Genomic DNA, 24,067 nt, shown 5'->3' with positions numbered 1-24,067 from the left:
TGAAAATGTGAAAAGTTTACAGAGAGACAGACGACAGGCAAAGGTGATCAGAAAAGCTCATTTGAGCCTTTGGCTCAGGTGAGCTAAAAAAGTATATAAACATGTTCAATGTTAAACCTGTTTGTTGTATTGCTTAACAGCTCCATTGCCAGCATCTACCCTTACTGAGCTTACAGTGTCAGACCTTGATATCATCATCATCACTCATTTTGACTATCCAGGCCAAATTAATATTTTTGCAAGGGTGAGGCCTGGCTGTCCTGTCGAGGTTGAAGTTTGTACTTCCACACTTGGCGACCCAGTGTATTGATCCTATCCATTCTTCTAAACTCTAGGTCTCGTTTTAGGATCTCATCCCATGTCAGCTTTGGTCTACCTATGAAGTTCTTTTCTGTTGATCATGATGCATACCATTCTGACAAATCTGCAAAAATATTTAGAGAAGTGATTAGTAAAAGGTCTTCGTAAAAGGTAGCAAGAAATGTACAATTAGATAAAAATTATAATTTATATTTCTACAAAGTAAGTGTTTATCAAATGATCAGCTGAAAATATTAATTCACATATCAATTATCATTTTTAAAGATTCAAAGTGATACAGATATCATAAACATTTTATGACAAATATATCATAACTTCAGATTGTTTTTATGAAAAACAAATGTATCCCCAGCTCCCCAAATTGGAAGTGCTCCAAATGAAACCTCCAACCCCTTAATGTACTGCATGGTATGGAAGATAAAGCATGAGCAGGAACATAGACATTATGAACTCCAATAATTAAGCCACATAGGAGAAGGGTTCACAAACTATTTTACACCCTCCACCCCTACAATCCACTATATTAGGGACAACATTTGGATCTTTGATCTGTCCCTGCAATATGCACATCGCAAATGGCATTGAAGTATTTTACAAAATTTCAAGTCTATCGGATAAGCCGTATAGGAGAAGTATTCACAAGCTATTTTAACATCCTCCACACCTCTTAGATCTACTATTAACTTTTAGAAAAATAATTGGACCCTCCTGTCCCGACAATATGCACATCTACAAATGGCAATGAAGCATTGTACAAAGTTTCAAATGTATCCAATAAGCCATATAGGAGGAGAAGTGTTGACAAGGTATTTTACATCCTCCACCCCTCTAAGATCTACTATTAACTTTTAGGAAAATAATTGGATCCTTCCGTCCCACCAATATACACATCTACAAATGGCAATGAAGCATTGTACAAAGTTTAAAGTCTATCCGATAAGCCATATAGGAGAAGTGTTCACAAGATTTTGTGGCAGACGGACAGAAAGTACAAAAACAATATGTCTCCCCTGAAAGAGGGGAGACATAATTACAGTACTGCAGCAATATTTTCACTGTATTTCAGTTGGAGGCTGTCAAAATACAAATTATCAATATACTCTTAAGGTGCAAATCAAAACTTGTATATATATACCTTTTCTCAATACATTTTAATGCGTTTTATTTCATCTCTAGTGGACTCTCTTTAGGAGTGGCTTATTTTGCTGGGAATATGGGCATCTAGCTATCCTGGTGCCATGCTCTTTTTAATGAATATTGTATTTTCTAGGTTATGTCAAAGCCACTTGTTCTCTTTGATGCAAAATTATGTTTGACTGAAATTAAAGTGAAGGTTATTTAACAAGAAATCTAGTAGACACATTCAAGCAATACCTGTTCCAAATCTAATTAAAATTAGATCTTTGATCCGCTCATGCAATCGCTACACAAAGCGATTGCATGAGCGGATCAAAGATCTAATTTTAATTAGATTGTACCTGTTCCCTACCACTACTAACTATATATTTATTCAACATATGTTCAAATTCAATGGAACCACTGGACTTCATATACTATTTTGTCAAAATACACAGTATTATTGAAGAGGGTGTTACAACTTACATATACCAGATAAGACGTATCATCAATGTTCTACCTAATATATTAATATCTGCTCTAGAACCTGATTTTCATGCACCCATGTTATGATGGACTGTATCATGGTATTTATCAAGCTCTTTCATCTGTCTGTTAGCTTTTTTAAAAATTCAAAATCTTAGTTTATCAATCCTTATACCCACTCAGGTGATCTAATCAGTAATTAAAAAAACTGATTAATCTTTTTGAACATCATATCTAGCAAATATACTTACGTACATATGTAACTTTAAAATGATACTTATGCCTTGTTCAAACAGCGGTTTTAATGCATATTTTGAATTAAAATTTTCAAACTTTAATGCGCATCAAATATACTTCGTAGAATAGATATAGGCCCCTGCATAATGACAAATTTGGGTCACATACATCATACCCCTGGTTAGCTATAGATTTATATTTATGATAATTTTGACTGAAAAACTAATTTTAAAAAACTTAATTGATCGCTAAAAATAGTGAACATTAAGTAATTAGAAAATGCCAGATGTAGATATGTGCTCTGCAGAGACATACTGGGTCATATATGCATAAAGAAGAAAAAAACTATAAAACAATTCTCTTTGATCCACTGTAAATTGTTGGAAAATAGTCGATCCCTGGGTCAGAAGAACGTGAACAACATTAAATGATAATGAAGTATTGTACACAATGGCCTTCATTTTTGCAGTTACTGCCATTACACCGAAAGTAGGGGGCGTGCTTACTGATGGGGTCCCCCCCAATTGTGGCCCCATCCTACCCCCGGGGGCCATGATTTGAACAAACTTGAATCTGCACTATGTCAGAAAGTTTTCATGTAAAAATCAGTTTTTCTGGCTCAGTGGTTCTTGAGAAGAAGATGTTTAAAGATTTTTCATATATATTTGTATGTAAAACTTTGATCCCCTATTGTGGCCCCATCCAACCCCCGGGGCCCATGATTTGAACAAACTTGAATCTGCATTATGTCAGGAAGCTTTCATGTAAATCTCAGGCCATCATTAAAAATATTTTTGTTTGATGTACTCTAACTCACATTTTTCAAGGTGGGTCGGTAGGTAGGGATTTTTTTTTTTTTTAACGTCATGAAAATTTGTAATATTTTCTTTTAGAATAAGGAGAATTTTCTATTTTTCAAGGGACCCCCCCCCCCCAAAAAAAAGTTTTAAATTGCTAGAAAAAATGGTCGGGTAGGAGCAAATTTGATTGGTCGGTCGGAGTACATCAAATAAATCAATGTTTATTTTTGGCCTCAGCTTTTCTGGCTTAGTGGTTCTTGAGAAGAAGATTTTTAAAGTTTTTCCCTATATATTTGTATGTAAAACTTTGATCCCCCCTTGTGGCCCCATCCAACCCCCGGGGCCCATGATTTGAACAAACTTGAATCTGCATTATGTCAGGAAGCTTTCATGTAAATCTCAGGCCATCATTAAAAATATTTTTGTTTGATGTACTCTAACTCACATTTTTCAAGGTGGGTCGGTAGGTAGGTTTTTTTTTTTTTTTTTTTTTTAACGTCATGAAAATTTGTAATATTTTCTTTTAGAATAAGGAGAATTTTCTATTTTTCAAGGGACCCCCCCCCCCCCCAAAAGTTTTAAATTGCTGGAAAAAATGGTCGGGTAGGAGCAAATTTGATTGGTCGGTCGGAGTACATAAAACAAATCAATGTTTATTTTTGGCCTCAGCTTTTATGGCTTAGTGGTTCTTGAGAAGAAGATTTTTAAAGTTTTTCCCTATATATTTGTATGTAAAACTTTGATCCCCCCTTGTGGCCCCATCCTACCCCCGGGGGCCATGATTTGAACAAACTTGAATCTGCAATATGTCAGGAAGCTTTCAGGTAAATTTCAGCTCTTCTGGCCCAGTGGTTCTTGAGAAGAAGATTTTTAAATGACCCCACCCTATTTTTGTGATTATCTCCCCTTTGAAAGGGACATGGCCCTTCATTTGAACAAACTTGAAAGCCCTTCACCCAAGGATGCTTTTGGCCAAGTTTGGTTGAAATTGGCCCAGTGGTTCTGGAGAAGAAGTCGAAAATGTGAAAAGTTTACAGACGGACACAGACAGACGACAGACAAAATGTGATCAGAAAAGCTCACTTGAACCTTTGGTTCAGGTGAGCTAAAAATCAATTAAAATATGCAAATTCATTTTTGGGTTGAATGTATTAATTGTTACACAAATTCACTACATGTATATGTATCTATAGTTTACAAATCATTACATTTTGCTAAATGATATAATTATTCTACACATATCATCTAAGATTTTAATTATACAAAATAAGATCATATAAAATCTGTAAATAAATTATGGATCAACAAAATTGTTAAATACTAAGATCTGCTTTCATATTTACTGTACTTAAGGCCACATATAATTTCATATTTACAGATTATCATCCACGCCCACCCCTCTCAAAATTATCCACCCCATTGTTTTTTATTCTACCTTTTTTAAAAAAAAAAGAAGTTGAGAACAAATAGTTGGCTTGTATATCAAACATTTAGAGCATTTCAATGACTGACCCTAACATTTTGGCATGTTGTGGTTATATTTGACATGTTTCTATTATAAGGGTACCCAAAGATGTGGTAGCTGTGAAGGACTGTTGCAGTGTGATATGCATTATGGTCAAGTGACTGCACATGTATGCCTTGTTATAATTGATTAATGAGATGCTATTGAATGTGAAAGTATGCGATACCATGCCATTTCCCAATTCTGTGTTTGGAACTTTTATTATTGAGTGTGCGTGTCTTAGACTAGAAGAAGATGATGGCAAACTGAATTGAATAATGTTAGGCAAAAGAACTACAGTACAGTGACTGTTGCTTTGTGGTACAATGATGGTAATTATGACTCATTAATTAACGGATACGGCAATGGCATATCCTGATCCTGCATAAACTGCATATTCAAACAAGAGGCCCATAGGCCACATCGCTCACCTGATTCACCTTGGCCCATATTTAAAGATTTGTTCTACATATTCGCTTCTAAAACTTTGATCCCTATTTAAGTATTGTGGCCCAACCTACTCACGGGGCCATGATTTCTCCTACCTAAAATCTAACTCCAAAAAACCTCACACAAACATAGCTTGTAAAGGGGATAGGAGGACGTGCCTGGTGTTTAATAATTCAATGTGTACAGGCATTAGAAAAATGTGTATATGCAAAAACATACTTTAAATTGTATGCAAAATGATACACATGTCTAGTCCTATTATAACATTGGAAGGAAAATTTGATCTGGCCACAATTGCTACACGACATTTTAAGTTACGAAAAATAAAAAAATTACATATGAACACCTAGGCTGTGTCAAGCTGAGTGAGCAAGTTTGTGCAAAACGAACAAAAATTACACCAAACACAGCGACACCTTTTCGAAATTTTATTTTTACAAACTTGAATCTGCACTACAGAGCTGTATGTCAGGAAGCTTTCATGTAAATTATGTAAACTGCTCTGGCCTAATGGTTCTTGAGAAGAAGATTTTTATGGCCTCATTCTACCCAGGGGGTCATGATTTTAACAAACCTGAATCTGCACTATGTCAGGAAGTTTTTATGTAAATTTGTACTTTCCTAGCCCAGTGTTTCTTGAGAAGATGATTTTTAAAGATTTTCCCTTTATATTTGTATGTAACATATTTGATCCCCTATTGTGGCCCCATCCTACCTATGGGGGTCATGATTTGAACAAACTTCAATCTACACTATGTCAGGAAGTTTCCATGTAAATTTCAGCTCTTCTGGCCCAGTGGTTCTTTAGGAGAAATTTTTTAAATGACCCAACCCTATTTTTGCAATTTTGTAATTATATCTTCCCTTTGAAAGGGGGTGTGGCCCTTTATTTGAACTAACTTGAAAACCCTTCACAAAGGATGCTTTTTGTCAAGTTTGATTGAAATTGGCCCAGTGGTTCTTGAGAAGAAGTCAGAAATGTGAAAGTTTACAGACAGACGGACAACAGGGGATTGGAAAAGCTCATTTAAACTTTCAGCTCAGGTGAGCTAAAAATTACTATTATTAAAAAAAAGCGCAAAAGAATGTTCAACTTCAGTGTTACATGAAAATGTACTTCAAAATCACTTAAAAACAATTATAATATTGTTGTATGAAAATTTTCTGTCCAAAGAAAACAACGTAAAAAAAAAAAATGAAGTAATCTACACTCTACAGCAACATGCGAGTATAATGAACGGGAAATATATATTCTGAAAAATAAAAAAATACACCACCTGCCCCATTTTTTTCCAAGCAAGGATGGAAATCTAAAAAATAATTTTATGACTATGTGGCCTAAAATATTTTGTATACTTACTAATTTCAAAACTCGAAAAGGAAATGTTATCCATGTGAAGCACTCTGTTCATCCTCTAGGGAAGACAATCTTTGATTTGTAGTTTGTGTCATGACTACACCATGATATCTTCTAATCTCGTCATACTATCAGAAAGTAGTTTTGGCAGTTGGCAAGTGTATCAATGGTGTAACTTCTTCATGATCAGATCTTCTATACTGTGTCATATTCAGCATAAAGTAACACGGGCTATCATCTAGTTCTGAGGTACTGAGGAAGGGCTGTTTTTCTCAACACAGCCTTTCTTCTGATATTCTTAGGGATACTTTATTCATCTTTTAATTACATTTCCTTCTTGGAGATTAAAAGTTGAAGACCACTGAAAGAAAAAGAAGTGATTTAATGAGTTCCATGTACAACTGTAGTTTATCGAATGTGCTGACCAGAATATTATCTAACTGTAGCCCCCCTCCCCGATCAAGCATGCAATGTCATACATGTATCTGAAATCAATACTTATAAAAATTAATTAAAATTAAAATGTTCAAATCTACAATCTTGTTACACATCTCCTATATTTTTTACTTATCATAACTTTGAATTTTTAATAAGTGTGTCCTTTTGTCCAAAAACTTTAACAACCCCTCATAAACAATTTACAAATATGATATCAGAAATAATAATCTAAAAACAGTATCCTGTTGTTCATAGATGCCACCAACACTAAGAGTATAACAAATAACAAAAGCTCTCCTGACATTGTCCCATTCTGAAAGAAATGATGTGCTTATATCCCCAAAGGCAGGGGGTTACCCTGAATTGTGTCTAGAGAGAGGAATAATATTTATGGAATTAACCAAAAAATTAGTTATAAATTTTTAAAATTTTTAGCTATGAATTCATGTTAAAAAATTGGTAGCTCAGTGGTAACAGAGCAATTGCTTCATGATGAAGAAATCATGGTTTCGAGCCATGCTAATGTACTTTATTTAGGGTGTAAATGTAGGTAGTGAGGTGAATGCTCCATCGTCATATTTAGCATTCAAAAGAGAAAGTTGCTGGTCTTTCAGATGAGACCTTCAAACACCACATGCATGCGTCTAAATGTGTCGCACTTCATATTACTGAAATATTCTCTACAGGTATTATACTAAAATCAAACAAACACATATAATCATATACATGTTAAAAATCTTAATTTTAGAAATTTCTTCTTCTGACAAAATGGTGCGCAAGCATATAAATGGAAGCTATGCCACTATATGTCATGACACTGTACAGCTTGATCAGTTTATACATCACATAAACAATCACAGATGTAAACAATCAAGAAAAACTCAGTACACAACATCATCCCTTAATTTTGTATTGTAGCTGAAGATCATTCTTCCAAGATCGAAATGCAGCTTGGAAATGATTAGCGAGGGTTGAATTATTCTTAAAAAGTAGATTGAAAGCAAAAGGTAACTGCCAAAGTTACCAGGAGACAATAATCCATACATCGTTCGAATTTCCTCCACTGCCACCTAAAGTGCACGTGTAAACCACGCGTGTGACACCACAGCCCGACAGGCTACATTGTAAACAAGTAAAATGCATTCAGAGTAATAGTTTTACATATCATATTCTGTTTGGTTTATAGTCTTAGTAGTTACATACCTATGCGGTACGCCTGTACCATGTACGTACTGCAAGCAGTGCGGCGTAATGTACATTTGCATTCTCAGGGATTTCAACCCGGACAAAGTGGAACATGCGAATCCGAATACATATACATCTTTCTTTTTTGTTTTTGCATTTTTATTTTTTTTTTCTATTTATTATTTATGTCATGGCGTTGGAAAAAACTTCAAAGTAGGGAGACAGATGTAAAGGGGTATACGTTCCAATCATCCAAAAAATGTGCCGTGTGGGGGGTGGGGTAGGGGGGTTGATTCCTAAGGACCTGGCGCATTTCTTTTTGTGAAATTCCATCCAAAATCAATATGAATTCTTAGTATACAGAGTACATTAACTGCAAAGATTATATTTCAAAAAGAAAAAAAACCCAAACAGTTCACGCAGATTTATCACTTTTATCATCGAAATTTTCAGTAACTCGGGTACTCTGTCGCTTGTACATAACACGATCGGTATGAAACACCATTTAATCAGTCTATGTAATAAAAAACCCATTGATAACATGCAAAAAATTTCTTTCAACCGTGTTTACTTACCTCAGATGGGCCAACTTCTTTCCCTGGAAAACTCCATTATGATGATATCACAAATGACGTCATTTAAAACAGAGCATGCGCACTTCGAAAGTGTGTAAGCCATGCTCGCAAGGAAAAAAGATGGACGAGTGTTAAATCTTTACACACCTGTTACACACATCTCATAAATCCTGTTAAGTAAACACTTCAGGATTTTGATGGTAGATGACCTATTTAATGATTTTATGCTGATTTTTATAAAAATCCAACTGAACACCACCATTTCCGTGTTCCTTTGGCCGACCCCGTGTTGATTTACACGTGTGCCTTCTTATTCACTGGTTCAATTGACAGGGCTTACAAACACACACAAACACACACACACACACACACACACACACACGCACACACACACACACACACACACATACATACATATATATATATATATATATATATATATATATATATATATATATATATATATATATATATATTATCGCATGACTTTTGGTGTCTACCATGAACTATATAACCTTGACCTTCTTGCAGAACAGCAAGGTCATGCTAGTGATTTTGATGTTGAGACACCTCTATATGCTGTCAGAATTCATATTCAGTCTTGACATATAAACCCCTGTCTTATAAGCTGATTTCTCCACACAATACATGATGATTGTTAGACAAACAGATAATCGAAAGGTAATCTAACGATTATCACTAGCTATAGTGGTATGCAACAAGAGTAATGTTACCTATGTAAATCTCCGTTTAATGTCAATCTTTTCAAAGTATTTTCACAATTTTCGCTGCTGTATTATTTTTTTCTTTATTTGAATGGGTTTCCTTTATAATAGATTTAATTAATCTTGAAATAGTACTCTAAACGTAAATGGTAGTGTTCTGTAATTTCATGAATTTGGAGATATTATGATATTTTCAATAACTATGGAACCGACAACACATTGATATTATCATCATTTTTAATGCTTATGGCCATCAAATCAAAATCTGAAATTTGAATAATAGAGCGACACATATGGTTAACTCCCGGAAGCCATCCTCGTTATCTCCGTCCTTGCATTTTTTTTTTATTCACTCATTTTCAACGAAACATTTTGTATCAATTTCAGGGAAGGTTTAAAAGCTAGTATAAATACACTGTCATTATTGATGATAATTCACTAGCTCAAAAAAGAGAAGATCGGAAATGCTGTTTATCGTGGCAATAATCCTGTTGGGTCCACAGCACCAAGGTAAGAATACTTGAAAATTCAAACATAACGACACCTTCATAGTTCAACAGTTTTACTGGCTATTTAGTACATGCGTTTAGTTTCTAATAGACGGGTGCAACAGTCATTGAAAATATCAGATGAGTTATGAGATAATGCTATTGGCATACCGTTCACCTGATCAAGATATAGAGCTACGGCAGGTGGGACTGCTTGTCGTAAGAGAAAATGAAATGGGGTTGAGTTACATTTAGTTGAGACCGCCAAAAACCGAAGTCCCGTGCCACAACAGGTGTGGATGTGGCATGATAAAATGTATGCCTGCATATAGGTTGTAAGCGCTGAGCATAGGCCTAAAATGTTGCAGATAAAGATGGGAAAGTCCTGGGGTGTTCTCAAAAACTAAAATCCTGTATGATATATGAAATATATCAACTTGGAATTTCCAACGAAACATAAAAAGAAAATGTATGGAATGATCAAAATAGAAATAAAATGAAAAATATCCCTATATGGTCACAAACTGTACATATAAATGACAGTCGCTAAAGTTTCAATAGCTGTAGGGCAACAGCTAATCATCTCTCTATCATCTGACTATCAAAGGATGATAAACAGATAATAATTGTGGTCCTGAAATATACACTGACTGCCGACAATTCATTGAATGAACAAACAAGAAACAACTGAAAGTACTTTGTATGCAGACGATATTCACGAGTTCTGTAACTCTGGGAAGCAAACGCTTAGTGACTCATGTCTTGCTATCATAAACCGCTAATGCACTTTCAAAATATAACGTAGGATATATTCGGGTTGGTTCATATTTGCATATGTTGTCACATTTTCCAGTGATTTTTATCTAAGAGGACATTGAAGCTGGAAATTGATCAATAGCGTAATTTGTCGATCATGACCTTTTAACCGTGAGAAAGATCGTCAAGCCGAATAACTGTGTATAACTACGACACGAAAAGTGCCTTATAATCTAAAATTACCGTCATTAAAAACACACTGATTTTGACTACGGATAACTCCGTTTGCCTGATCAAGATGTTGGACTCACAGCGGGTGTGACCGGTCGATAAAGGATGCTTACTCCTCCAAGGCACCTGATCCCACCTCTTGTATATCCAAGGGTCCGTGTTTGCCCAACTCTCTATTTTGTATTGCAAAGCTCGTTTAATATACAGTTGTAATAATTAGTTTTAGATACAAATACAATATTGTTATAGGTTTTGTCAGCTGGTACCAAGAGATGTTCCTCGTGCAACGTATCTAATTCGTTCGATCCCCTTTCCTTTACTAAACGTGGAAGGATATATGGTACTCTTGTTTTGGTGAGTCGAATATGTACATTTTAATATTTCACTTATACTTTTTTATCCATTCTAATAAGGTATCAAGTCCTTCTTTTATCTATTCAGCCCATGGTCGAGAATGATCATCAACATAATTCATCATAATTAAAAGAAACTGGATTCTCTGAATCTAAATGACTTACAATCGATTATGTTATCAATGGTATAAATTTCCGCAAATTAAAAGATTGAAATTGATTGATCGATTGATTTTATATTGTTTACGTCTTTTGCTGATATGCAGTCGCTTTCATTGCCGGTGAAGTCCTGCAACATTTAGGCCTATGTAATTCCCCATTTAGTCGCCTCTTCAGACAGACAAGGGGTACTGGGGACCTATTGTAACCCGATGTTGTAGCATAGATTTCTCCGGCATAGACTCCCCCCCCCCCCGGAAAAACGGGTCGGGGATAGAGCTTTCCCCATAGGAGGAAAAAGCGCCCCAGCATATAATTTCCCCATATGTACAAAATCAGTATAGAATTTCCCCTTAGGCGGAAAAATAGCCCTGATATAGAATTTCTCCCGTCTTGATTCCGGATTTCATCGACCGGAATCTTTTTCTCTCATGTAGAAGCTTTTGAATAAATATAGAATGAAGCAAACCCATGCAATTGAAGATAATAATTAATGAAAATTATTGTAATTGCTATAAAGAGGTACATGTTATCAAAAAAAGTTACAAAAAGAAACAAATATGTGCTGTTGAATTGCTATAATTTAATGCAATAGATATGCGCTAATTAATATTACGATGTTTATAAAAGAAATGATTTTTGTTAGATGTTGAAGTTGGGTTTACACGCTGAAAACTTTGAATTGCGTATAGTAAATACAATATGCTTCCGAAAAGACTTTAAAGATGGTCAATATCATTAGGGGTTTTCGTACAAAGTCGACTAAAAGATATACAATTAAAATATCTAAAAAGTAAATTAGATGCACTGTATAATTAAATTCGAAATTTTAAATTGAAAATACATTACCTTCTTCCCAACTTCACTATTTCAGATGTTAGTTCTGGTAGATAACAGCAAAAAATTGAGATGTATAAATGAATTATGATATACCATTACACAATTTGAATAATTTCCTTTAAAAAACAAACATATGATGATGATGATTGTAATACACAAGACTCTGCTCAAAATAAAAAAATAAATAAATAATAGGAATTCGTGGGTCTAGATAAGCAAGAGAATTCTAGTAATTGAACTGGAAACAGATACATAGCTAAAATGTAAGAAGGAGGGGCGTACTGTCATTTAAGGAGAAATTCTATACTGGGGCGGTTTTTCCTGGGGGGTGGGGGGGGGGGGTCCGGGTAAATTCTTCCTTGGGAGAAATTCTATGCCAGGCCCATCTTTCCAGGGGGAATGTCTAACCTAGGCCCGTTTTTCCGGAGGGAATATCTATGCGGGGGGACTTCTATGCTACAACACCGGTACGCCACGGGACCAGTTTGATATTGAAATATGTCATAGTTTAATACGAAGATCCCGACGGATTTTTAGTGACGGTCAGTGTCAAAATAATATAATGCTTACAGTATTTTTCTTATTCCAGTGGGTGCCAAAAAACCCGAAATCGTAGGTGATATTTTACCCGACATCAGAAAAGGTCATGAGACAAGATACCTGAACTGCACAGTAATTAATAAAGGTCCAGGTCAAAAGGTGGGCCATCTTTCTATCTATCTATCTGAATGAATAAATGCATAGAATTCCTGTGTGCCAACTAGTGCTCTTTATCTAGGTACTATGGATGGATGTTGGGAGCCCTGAAACACATCCAACAATGTTCATAAGCGAGGATGACTCCGTGTATGAAGGTAAGAAAAGTTTAATTTATATAACTTAAAATTCAATCATCAAATTGAATGTAGACCGCTACTGTGAATACCTTTAAACCACAAACAACATCCTGAAAGAGGGGGGTTTCGGAGAGAAAGCGCATGTCGTATTCATTTTGACTTATTATAAAGAGACAGATTCCACCAATCACTGTCCTGTATTTAATCTGAAGGCGTGATTACGTCACATAGAATTTGCAGTGTATGTATGTAAAGCAAATCCACACTGATCAAATTTACACAAAGCATATACATGTTGTTTCACATTGGACATGGTAACCCCTTATAATTTAGCTAACACAATACAATGCGAATACCTAACACAATACAATGCAAATCTTTAACACAATGGAATGCGAATACCTAACACAATACAATACGATTACCTAACATAATGCAATCCTAATACCTAACACAATGCAATGCGCATACTTAACACAATGCAAAGCGGAATACCTACCACAATGCAATGCGAATAACTAACACAATGCAATGCGGAACAACTACCACAATGCAATGCAAATAGCTACCTACAATGCAATGCGAATTGTGCCCATGCTGCAGTAATTGGAACCAATTCTAAAAACTGTTAATATCAACATATTACAAATATTTACTAGCTATGTATACAGGTGTATCTAGGACTCAAACTGGATCAGAACTTTGTGTCGCAACCTTGCGTGTCGACTTCAACATGTCACATACCGTAAATTTAGCATCTGTATCTTGCATACAAATAAACGACATACCTGTTTGTTGCTTTTGTAACACATCGGTACTTGGTTAAGTAAATATGTCATTTCAATCAGTAATCATTGACATTATCGATTATTTTTGTTCTATTTCCTACTGTTTTGGTCACAAAGTTTACTTCATTGAATTTCAAACACAGACAAATCAAAGAACATTGCATTGCCTATAATTGATTACAATGAAATAAACAATTTCCAATGTGTTTAATAAAAAGCTAATTATAAATTATGTTAACCACTACAGTTTCACAATACAGTTTCACAATATCGGGTTCACGCGAGCATATTTTTTCTGCAATATCCTCATAATCATGAGTATATACATGTATACTTCAAATGCATTGCCACAGTTTCAATCATGTATCTAGCTAGTGAAACTTTTAAAGTTCCATATTCGCAGCACTACCAATGCTAAGAGCAAGGCTATGGTCAATATAGTATGTAGAAAGAAGAGAGAGAGAGAGAGAGAGAGAGAGAGAGAGAGAGAGAGAGAGAGAGAGAGAGAGACCCTTCGGTTGTTTGACCACACCAGCTTTATACCCTATCATAACACTAGTCCCATTTGTAGCTATTCCTGCAAAATTTGAAATACCTTATCCCGCAGCTGCTACGAGTTTAAGAATTTGCTTCCTAATAATATCTGCATTTGCTCTGACTAACTGTTAAACCCCAAGAATGAAGTCCTAGCCTCTAGCCTACCAAAATCCTCCTCTAAAACCTAACGTAAATTGCCAAATTCTGATGGACTGAGACATTTGAAGACTGATCTAACATGATACCAAGCAAACATTGGTCTCTTTTTTTAAATACATTTCTCAATGGGGAAAGGCGGTGTTTGCGTCTTTACTTGGTCCGCCTTTCAACAAAACAAATGAAAATATGCGTCGTATTCCATCATATGACGAACTCAAAATGACGTGTGGGTCGTGATTTGTACCTATGCACAGTTACACATTTTCTTGTGTTGGATTTACAATTAGCGACAATCTGAATGGTACGTTTTCATGTAGTAGACATTTTGATATAACTACAAGCCGTAAATTATTGCATTTTCTGATATTTGAATATTCATTTTGGGTATACCCAAACAGTGGCATTTCCGGTATAACCCAAAAATGTCGCAGCTGAACGACTGTTTAAAGGGCAGCAAAATACGCATTGCATGGATAGCTTACACATATTCTCTGACATAGCAAACTTCAAATTTCACGTTTAATGCGTTTACAATTTTGATAAATAGACTCTGTAGAACTAAAATGGCTGTCTTCAAGGCTAAACTATTTGAATCAGTATACTGCTCAAGTAACTCAGAAATTATATGCATTTTGATAAATGAAGATTATTACCTTTGTCTTTTATATTAAATTATATGAACATACCTTAATTCTGGGACATATCATACGAATGTATCTAGGTTAGGGTGATATTATATATACGATATATATAGTGAAATACTTAATGTGATTTGGGACTAAACAATGCATTTGCATGTATATAATTCCTATGTTATTTATTACAATTGTTTTGATTGGACAAAACTAAAGCTGAACAAGAGTCCAAAAACGCGATGTATTCATACACACCTGAAAACAAATAACATAGTGCGGGGAAACTATTCAATTTTTTGCAATTGTTATTAAAGTGAATGAATTGGAATTATAAGAATCAAACATTCCTTTTGAAGAATTTATCGATGTGTAAACTCCGGACATTTTACTCACAAACTTAACATAAAAGTGCTTCGCACTTTTATTTAGTTTGTGAGTAAAATGTCCGGAGTTTACACATCGATAAATTCTTCAAAAAGAATGTTTAATCCTATAATAAAAAGAAATCTGCTTTCAGGTATACGGTTTAAATATGATATACAGGTTCACAGAGATGGAGTGAAAACAACCTACATGCTTGTGGTACGCTACTTAGACTTTGTGGATGGAGGAGACTACAATTGTGTCATCGGCATTCCAGGTTTGGATATAAACAAATGGCCAACGAAGACTGGGACACTCATCGTGCACGGTCAGTCTCATATACTAGAAATAACAGACCCCTAGTTTGCAGGTAAAAGTAAAAAAAAAAAACGGATACAGGAGAATACATCCTTACATGAGTCCATTACACTGATGTCATGAGTAATTGTAGACGCTGTTTTACTGTAATCAAGAGGAATGGAACTATAACTATGGGGTATTATGCTTGCTCTTTTGATTGCCTCACATTGCCAGCTTTAGGTAAAGTACCATCTATTTGATATGTGTAGTGCATGGTTGTAGCAGTGGCAGTTCATTATTTATGTTGAACGTCTTAGATTGGTGTAGTAAAGGGTTATATAACAAACCCGATCCACCTGGTTACGAAACGCTTTAACCTAACCACCAAGCCACCGTGACCGTTGTTTTTGAGTTTACAATTTTTCTATATATAACTACCAAAAAATATTTCTAGGACTACATGCAACTATCCAATACACATGTGAATAAAACAAATACAAAACAAATAACAAAATTGCACTCGAGCAATTCAAAACATAAATATACAAAAGCTTACTTTCTCTTTAGACAATGGACATACTTAAATTTACAATTACCCTGAATTTTTCCAGAAAAACTGACAGACCGAAGTAACATTTACACATATAAAATACATATCTATTACTGGCATTCCATGTAAGTCAAGAAAACAAATAATAATCAAGGTAACATGTATATGGGACTAACAAATAAGAAGTTATATTATTAATATTTAACAACAATCCAATAATGGGCAAAGGTGGGGTCCATTACCCACAAGTTGAAAAGATCATGCCAATTATGGTCTTTGAAACGACCCCACCAAAGCCATTGCCATCACATCATCCATTAACAAGTTAGAAGAAACTTAAAAACTATCCATAACCTTATCCGGTAAAAAGCACATTGTACCAAAGATCTTGGCTATTGTGATATAATATAAAATGTACATGTATTTTAAACTAATCTTAAGAAAAATAATGTTACCGGCCCCAGCAGATAACATGCGAACCTTTGATATGTACATACAATTTAATTTCAATAATATTGCCAGCTCAAGCAGGTTAACTCTTAAAAGATCATAACTCAAAACATAATTCAACAGTATGATGATATACATATAATGAACTTCAACTGCATTACCGGCCCCAGCAGGTAACACGTAAAAGACTGTTAATCCGTACATGAAAACTGCACTAGTTACTGGCCCAAGCTAGTAACATGGTTAAATAGAAGTGTCATATTGTACCAATGCATATACCGGCCCCAGCAGGTATACACAATCATAGGCCAAACAAGGGTTCTGACAAAATTTACTATTACTTATTGCTAGGTATGTTATTTGATCGGATATATTTCTGAAATGCATTTGAATGCCAGCGTCCCACTGATCTAATTTGCGCATCTATGCAACCATTCTGTGCAGCCACCGTAGCAGCACCTATCCTAAAACTGTGACCTTTGTCCAAGCCACAGCAAAGCAAACATTTTTGTAGGGTCTTATGAAATACACTCCTAGTCAGCTGTAAACCCCCATTTAAAATGAAAAGTGGACCTTCATTGTTTTTCCTAACATTCAAATACTGAACAAGGGAATCGATGGCAGAAATTTGGCATGGTCCATGTGAGAATGATATGTACTTAGGCTGACCTGAAGAATTATGTTTAAACTTCCTAAAGCAGACATTGACCTGATTAAATTTTTCTGCCCCCTGAGTGAAAGTAACATCTGAAAGCTGAATGACATCATCTGTATGTCCATCTGAACTTACTATTTCCCCAATGCGTGCAAATGCAGAAAATGCAAATAAGAACATAGCTCGAAACATTTTTCTTTTGTATTCCTCATGAATGACTTGTGGTATACACGAAAGCAGATTGTTTAAAATATGAGGTGTGATGGGTAAACGTATATCAAAGGTATTGCCCAAACGATATGCCCCTGAAACTAACTTCTGTATAACAAATGCTTGCGTTGGGTCTTGGTAATTTAGCACTTTGTGAACATAAGCAAGGGCTGATAAATATGTTGAAATGGACCTAGGGGAAAAAGAGTCGGAGAAAAGATGAGCTACAAAGAGAGTTACCAGCGAAGTGCTCAGGGGTAGTTCACAAGACATTCCATATTTACTACAAAAAGACAGTAGCGTCCTCCAAGCTATATTATACGTAGCCTTAGTGGATGGTGCTATGGCTGCTTTTGTAAGTTGCTCAATGTATTCCAAACGTTTTGAGGCATCAGAGCTTCTGGTACCACTGATGGTTCTGGTTGAGCATGTGGTGCCAGCTTCTGAAACTCTTGAACCTGCAACCGAGAAAGACTATCTGCCAGTTTATTGTGTTTTCCAGGGATATGTTTTGCTCTAAATATGATATTATAATGCAAACACTGAAGAACCAGATATCTGACCATCTGTACTACTACTGAATCTTTACTTGTTTGCCTATTGATCATTGACACTAAGGCTTCATTGTCCGTGAAGAACAAAATAGAGTGATTAGCAAATAATCTACCCCACAAATTGACTGCAATAACTATCGGATAAAACTCTAATGTCATGATATTCAATTTCTTCCAGTCCTCTGGGAAACTACCATAAAACCATTGCGTTTTATAAATTCCTGCAAAACCCTTTGACTCTGCCGCATCGGTATGTAATTGTAAAGTGTTGCTAGACAGAAAGTTTTCATCTAAAAACATTGTTTTTCCATTATAACACTTTAGAAAAGCTAGCCACATAGACATGTCCTTACATTCTCTACTTATTGTAATGAATTTTGATGCTTTGAAACATTCATCAAAAGATTGATAAAGCGTCTGAGGAATGCACGACCTGGCAGAATGACTGAGCAAGCGAAGTTCAACGTACCTATCAATGATTGCATTTCCTTAATCGTACACCTATCCTTACTCATAAATGAATGAAGTAACCGTGTGCATTTCTCAATCTTATGCAAAGGTAACCTAGTTTCTCTGAGCCTAACGTCAAGTTCAATTCCAACAAACTCAATAACCTGAGTAGGAAGCACAGTCTTATCTGCTGCAAGTGGAATACCCATATCCCCACAAACATCGAGAAACTCGTTGAATTTCTGGAGACATGAAAATTTAGATCTTTCAATGAACAGAAAATCATCTAATATGTGAACCACAGCATTCATTCCTAACTTATTTCTTGCAATCCATTCTATTGCTGAGCTAAATTCTTCAAAAATCTTGCAACTAGTTCTGCAGCCCATTGGTAAACATCTATCATAGTAGTATTTACCCTCCCACATAAAACCTAATAGCTCGTAGTCCTTTGGATATACTGGAAGGATTCTAAATGCAGACCGAATATCTGTCTTGCAATAAAATGCATCTATACCAAGTTCTTTAATAAAACCTACAGCATCATTGATTCCAGCATAGTGGACTGCAGCTGAGTCATCAGAGATTCCTGCATTTACTGAACCTTCCTGTTTCGTGGGATAAGACAAGTGATGTATCATTCTAAATTGATTAGGTGTTTTCTTAGGTACTATACCTAGAGGAGAAATCTTTAAGGACTTAAATGGTAGTTCAGAGAATGGACCTGCTATGCGACCTTCCTTTAATTCCTTAGCAATTTTTTTAGTAACAACCTCCTTATTTTCAAGAGCAGATTTAAGGTTTGAACTGAGCTGAAACCCTCTTTTTCCTTCAAATTCTAGATGAAAACCATTTCTAAACCCCTCTAGTAGATATTTAGTTTTTGTCTTGTCATATCCAATTAAATATTGAGCTAGTTTTGCAGGGTTTACAGGAGTGGGTAGTTGGGAGAGACACTCAGTCTTTTTTAGGAGGCTGTGACCCACTTGCAGACTTTTTGTCACGGCCCCTCCAACATTGGGTTTTGGGGTGGGGTTTGAAACAGGTAGAGCATATGTGTGGGTATTTACACTGACTGTTGCAGGACTTCCCATCATTGTATCTGAAACAATGGGGACGAAAAAGCTGTTTTTTGTATTCTGGCTATGAATGATTGGACCCCCCAACTTTTTCATAAGGGCACGACTATATAACACTTGATCGACATGCCTCCAAGACATTGTCAAGTCCCCTTGTCTGGCCTTCCTAAATGTTACATCATAATGAAACCAGTCCCCCCCCATCTTTCTGAATAGATCTAATCAAGTGCATGTACACTGATAACGACTCTGGAAGATCTCGATTATCTGGGCTGCCCTGTCTTAAAACTGAACTAAATATATTAAAAGCATCAGTCCACTCCTCAATAGTGACAAATTTCTTCTTCTTGTTAGAAGATAGCCCAACTTTTCCTTTGTCTTTCACTGACAAATGAATGTCAACAAACTCCAGCTCTGTGGGAGGATCTAAAATATCACTCATTTGCACAAACTCATTTGATAGAATCTTCTCTTTGAGTTTTGTCGTAACATAAGTGTGAAGGGGTATCCCCAAAGGTTTATATTCGGATTGATTACCCTGTGTATTTGGTAGCTGTCTTTCCAAATCCAAAACTGCTGATGCAGGTATCTGTTCACCTTGCAGCATTGTACCACTGGTATTTCTTTCAAATCGTTGCTGCTTGTCTTGATCTGGACCTCCTGCTTGCTCCACTTGTGGATTCTGTGTAGGAAGAACTCCGACCTTCTGTAATTCTGCCATAATATTACTTGTAATGTTTTTAGTTAAGGATTGAATTATATCACTATTTGTAGTGTCACTTGCACTTAGAATGTTTGTAGCATTGCCATTTTGCGCAGTCCTTCTCCGCTTAGCTGGAGGCTCAGTGCCAGCGGACTTCTTCTTTGGGCCCATGATTAAGATCTACAATAACAAAATGTTCATTAAGCACATGCTAAAATAATATTAGCATGCTACTATACATGCATATATCTGCATGCCATTAATTAGGGTAGAGGTAATTTAACCTGCTAATTTTCATATAACTACATATTTTCAGAAATAAATTCTTGTTCAGAAGTGAACCTGACATCTATTTGACTGTATACAGTGCTACAACCTCTTACAAGGCTTAAATCTGAAAGTACCAGTATACTCATACTGTATATAACATGATAAATTCATACCATGCCAAATAAACTGTAACTGTACAAGCCCAGGACTCTTGAAGCTTGCTAAACAAATCATAAACCCTTTAATAGGCATCAAACTATATCATATATGCAACAATACATGCCCAGGACTCCTGAACCATGCTAAACAAATCATAAACCTTTAATAGGCATCAAATAATATCACATATGCAACTGCCCAGCATGAACAAACTGTTTATTCAGCACGTCACTGACCAAGTTACCATGTATAGACAAGGCATAAACTTAAGTGGGTAAATATTATTATCATTTTTGATAATTAATGTTCAACTTTTGATTGTAGATGTAAATGTGACACTTGTAGAGTAGTAGTTTTACTATAGAAAACAAAAGAACTGTGTCAAAGTGCACTAGTTATTCTCAATGTATTAGCTCACATAGAACTGAGTTAAGTAAACCCAGCAATCCAGAATGTATTCAAATGCCACACAAGATATATTGTATATATTCATAAATGTACTAGTGAACCAACGTCAATCTGAATATTCAAACACTATACAACCTAATTGTATATATGCAAAATATATATTGCACCAACATCAATCTGATTATTGACCCATTCACAAGAGCAATACAAATATCAAATATTAAAGAAATACCGTATAGCATGAAGAACGGCTAATCTAAGGCTCCTATAAAACTTCTTTGTCCCTATCACAGAGAGGGGAACACCGTCCCCACTTAAAATAGCCAAGGGACTTTGCATCAGCCGCAAATGACGCCAAAATGTGAGGTTAGGATGGTCTTCCAACATGTCCTTTAACATTCGATTCACAATGCCTCGCTTAAACTCGTATAATTCAACACTAACCTGTCTTGGTTTAGTGCGAATAAAAAGTTCACAAACCACAATGTTTTTTATGAAGCAAAATTGTTCAGTCAAAGATTGAACCCAGTCTACTAGTCTGCATGGAAAGACTTCTGGTCTGACTGCTTTAATGGACATATCATTCCCACCTAGCTGAATCACGATAATGTCCGGTCTGTATGCCCGTAGCTTCTCAAATAACAAAGAGTCAACTTCCAGTGTATCTAACTTTCCACCGCTAATTCCATAGAAATACACTGTACATAAAGATGAATCTAATCCCAAATTATTGATACATCCTTCAATTTGCCCCAATGATCGTTCGAGACGACGTATGAAACTGTGGCCAACCACTAAAACTTTCGTCATGTTTGTAAACAAAGACAGAGTTCAGTATGGCGGTCACACTCGGCTGTGCGTGAAACAAAACAAATCTCAGTTTTATGTCATGTTTTACCTGTAGAAGTCCTGTTCCGCTCACATAACGTAGAACTGCAAACCTCAAACGATGCAGCAACTCTTAAACCGTAATAAATTGGCGAAAACAAAACTTTTGCAATAAAAATATTTTCTGTGATCTTAGACTTCTATCAGGATTATCTTTCACAAAAGGGACGCTATCTTTTAGCCAATCAAAATGAAGTATCGCTAAGGGGTAACATACGGGGTTCTGTATTGGTAAATAATTGAGGTTCACCATAGGCAAACAATCATATGGTACGTACAGTTGTCAGCATAAAATCATTTATTACATAAATTGCATATATATATATATATATATATATATATATATATATATATATATATATATACATATATACTGATGCATATTTTTCTTTCAGTTCCTTCATCAATCACACCAGGCAGGGTTTCTTTTTACGAGCAAATGATTGGATCTAATCTAACATTGAACTGTGAAGCGTTTGGAGTACCATCCCCAAACATCACATGGAGGAGAGAGGATCGAAAGGAACTGCCGATTGGAGGATTCCAAATTCAGGTCACAAACAAATTCTTCAAACTAGATAAATAAACATTTTGAATTGAGTGTTTCTTAATTCTACACTTTTAGGGTATTTTTTTTTTATAATTATGAGATTGAATCACCATATTTCAAATGAAAAGAGATCATTACAGCAATTTGAAAGGTTGAATAATATGAATCCACCCCGAGTTTATCAGTAAAATGAATTACATTACCGTGGTGTGCTTTTGAGTGAAACCAATAATTTAATAAAGCAACAACTGTTCGTGGTAGCGTAGATATGGTATTTAAAACACTACCTGCCCCAATAGGAGATCTCGGTTTTGATTCTCGAACCCGTAACTTTCGTAAAGTTCCCTGTTTGGAATTAGAACTCTATGGTCTTTCCAATTTTACCTTCATAACAGAAGTATCATTTTTAGTATTTCAAGAAAGGCTAGTTATGTCTATGTGGGCAAATATATTCTAAGAAGGTGCAAATTAAAATTAATGAAAACGGAAACCAAGCTGCATGCGTGTACAGTGTACTTTCAACGTCATCGGTATAGGGAAGTCAACTGAACTTGAGAAACCTCCAAAGGGATGATCGTGGTGCATACACCTGCGTGGCTGAGAATGGAATCAACCCCCCGGACAGCTGGAAAGTGCAAATCAGAGTATTTTGTCCACCAATCTGCACACCAGTGCAGTCTGTAGTGGGCCAGGCACAGAACAGAAGATTCAATGCAAAGTTAACATGTATAGTTAAAGGTACACAGATATCTTCTTTTGTTAAGCAACATGCGGAATTATATAGGCAAAATGAAAACATAATGAAATCAAGAAAGCCTTCTAGAAAATGTGTTGGCTTAAATAACTGTGTAATTTGGTTGTATAATGATCAAATGTTTGAATGTTTGACAGGTGCAAATGTATTCTCATTTTTGCCCTAAAAGTGAGTCTCAAAAAGCTGTGCACTCCTCAAATTACGCATTTCCATGTATAACTTAGCATGTTCTTCAATACATCCATGCACTTGTCGTTTGATTGACAGGATACCCCCAGCCTACTGTAACATGGATGAAGGACAGTGCCGATGGAAACCGCGTTTTAATTCAGAACGATGAACATTATCGCATGACCAAACATTACATAAGCCTTCTTCACGAGGAAGAGGTTTGGCACTCTCTTACTGTGAATAATGTTCAGGCTAGAGAATATGGGAAATACTATTGTGTAGGGAAGAACAGATATGGAGAAGGAAAGACAACTTTTACGTTGTTTGGTGAGTAGAAACGCGTAATCTAACAATGTACCATTTGCAGCTACCCCCTTGCTAGCTGAAACCCCAATAATATTTACATATTGATAATGCAATATAAGGCACAGGGACCTCGCTGTCGGAGAGCTTGTATCAGGGATACCCCGAGGGTCTCTACAGCCCAGTAGCTAAGTACTTCGTTACTAGCTTGAAAATACGGATGTATATTTAATTGCTGTTATAAAATTTAGAAATTCATTTCAAAATTAAGGAT

The 24,067-nt window shown here is 35.7% G+C and overlaps 1 protein-coding gene and 1 long non-coding RNA gene across 5 annotated transcripts; one reads left to right on the top strand and one right to left on the bottom strand.

Moving 5' to 3' along the window:
• Positions 1–9,580: 9,580 nt before the first annotated feature.
• On the top strand, positions 9,581–15,582 carry LOC125677660 (uncharacterized). Its single transcript, XR_008800892.1, has 5 exons — positions 9,581–9,704; positions 10,919–11,023; positions 12,611–12,720; positions 12,800–12,875; positions 15,494–15,582. It is a non-coding gene; the product is annotated as an uncharacterized LOC125677660 (long non-coding RNA).
• Positions 15,583–16,035: 453 nt separating this feature from the next.
• Positions 16,036–22,258, bottom strand: LOC125677594 (uncharacterized). Of its 4 annotated transcripts, none has more exons than XM_056157759.1 (3): positions 21,360–22,258; positions 20,125–20,470; positions 16,036–17,962 (listed from the first exon to the last, which is right to left on the bottom strand). In XM_056157759.1, exons 2-3 carry the CDS (start codon positions 20,459–20,461, stop codon positions 16,977–16,979), a joined length of 1,323 nt encoding a protein of 440 aa, XP_056013734.1. In that variant the 5' UTR covers positions 20,462–20,470; positions 21,360–22,258; the 3' UTR covers positions 16,036–16,976. The 4 variants fall into 4 exon arrangements, with proteins under 4 accessions (XP_056013734.1, XP_048771670.2, XP_056013733.1 ...); XM_048915713.2 differs by having other exon boundaries at positions 22,026–22,258; XM_056157758.1 differs by having other exon boundaries at positions 16,036–20,470.
• Between the last annotated feature and the right edge of the window lie 1,809 nt (positions 22,259–24,067).

This window comes from Ostrea edulis, chromosome 3 (assembly GCF_947568905.1).
Source record: "Ostrea edulis chromosome 3, xbOstEdul1.1, whole genome shotgun sequence".
In the NCBI taxonomy this organism is placed as follows: domain Eukaryota; kingdom Metazoa; phylum Mollusca; class Bivalvia; order Ostreida; family Ostreidae; genus Ostrea; species Ostrea edulis.
This window is presented reverse-complemented; position numbering and strand designations above follow the sequence as displayed.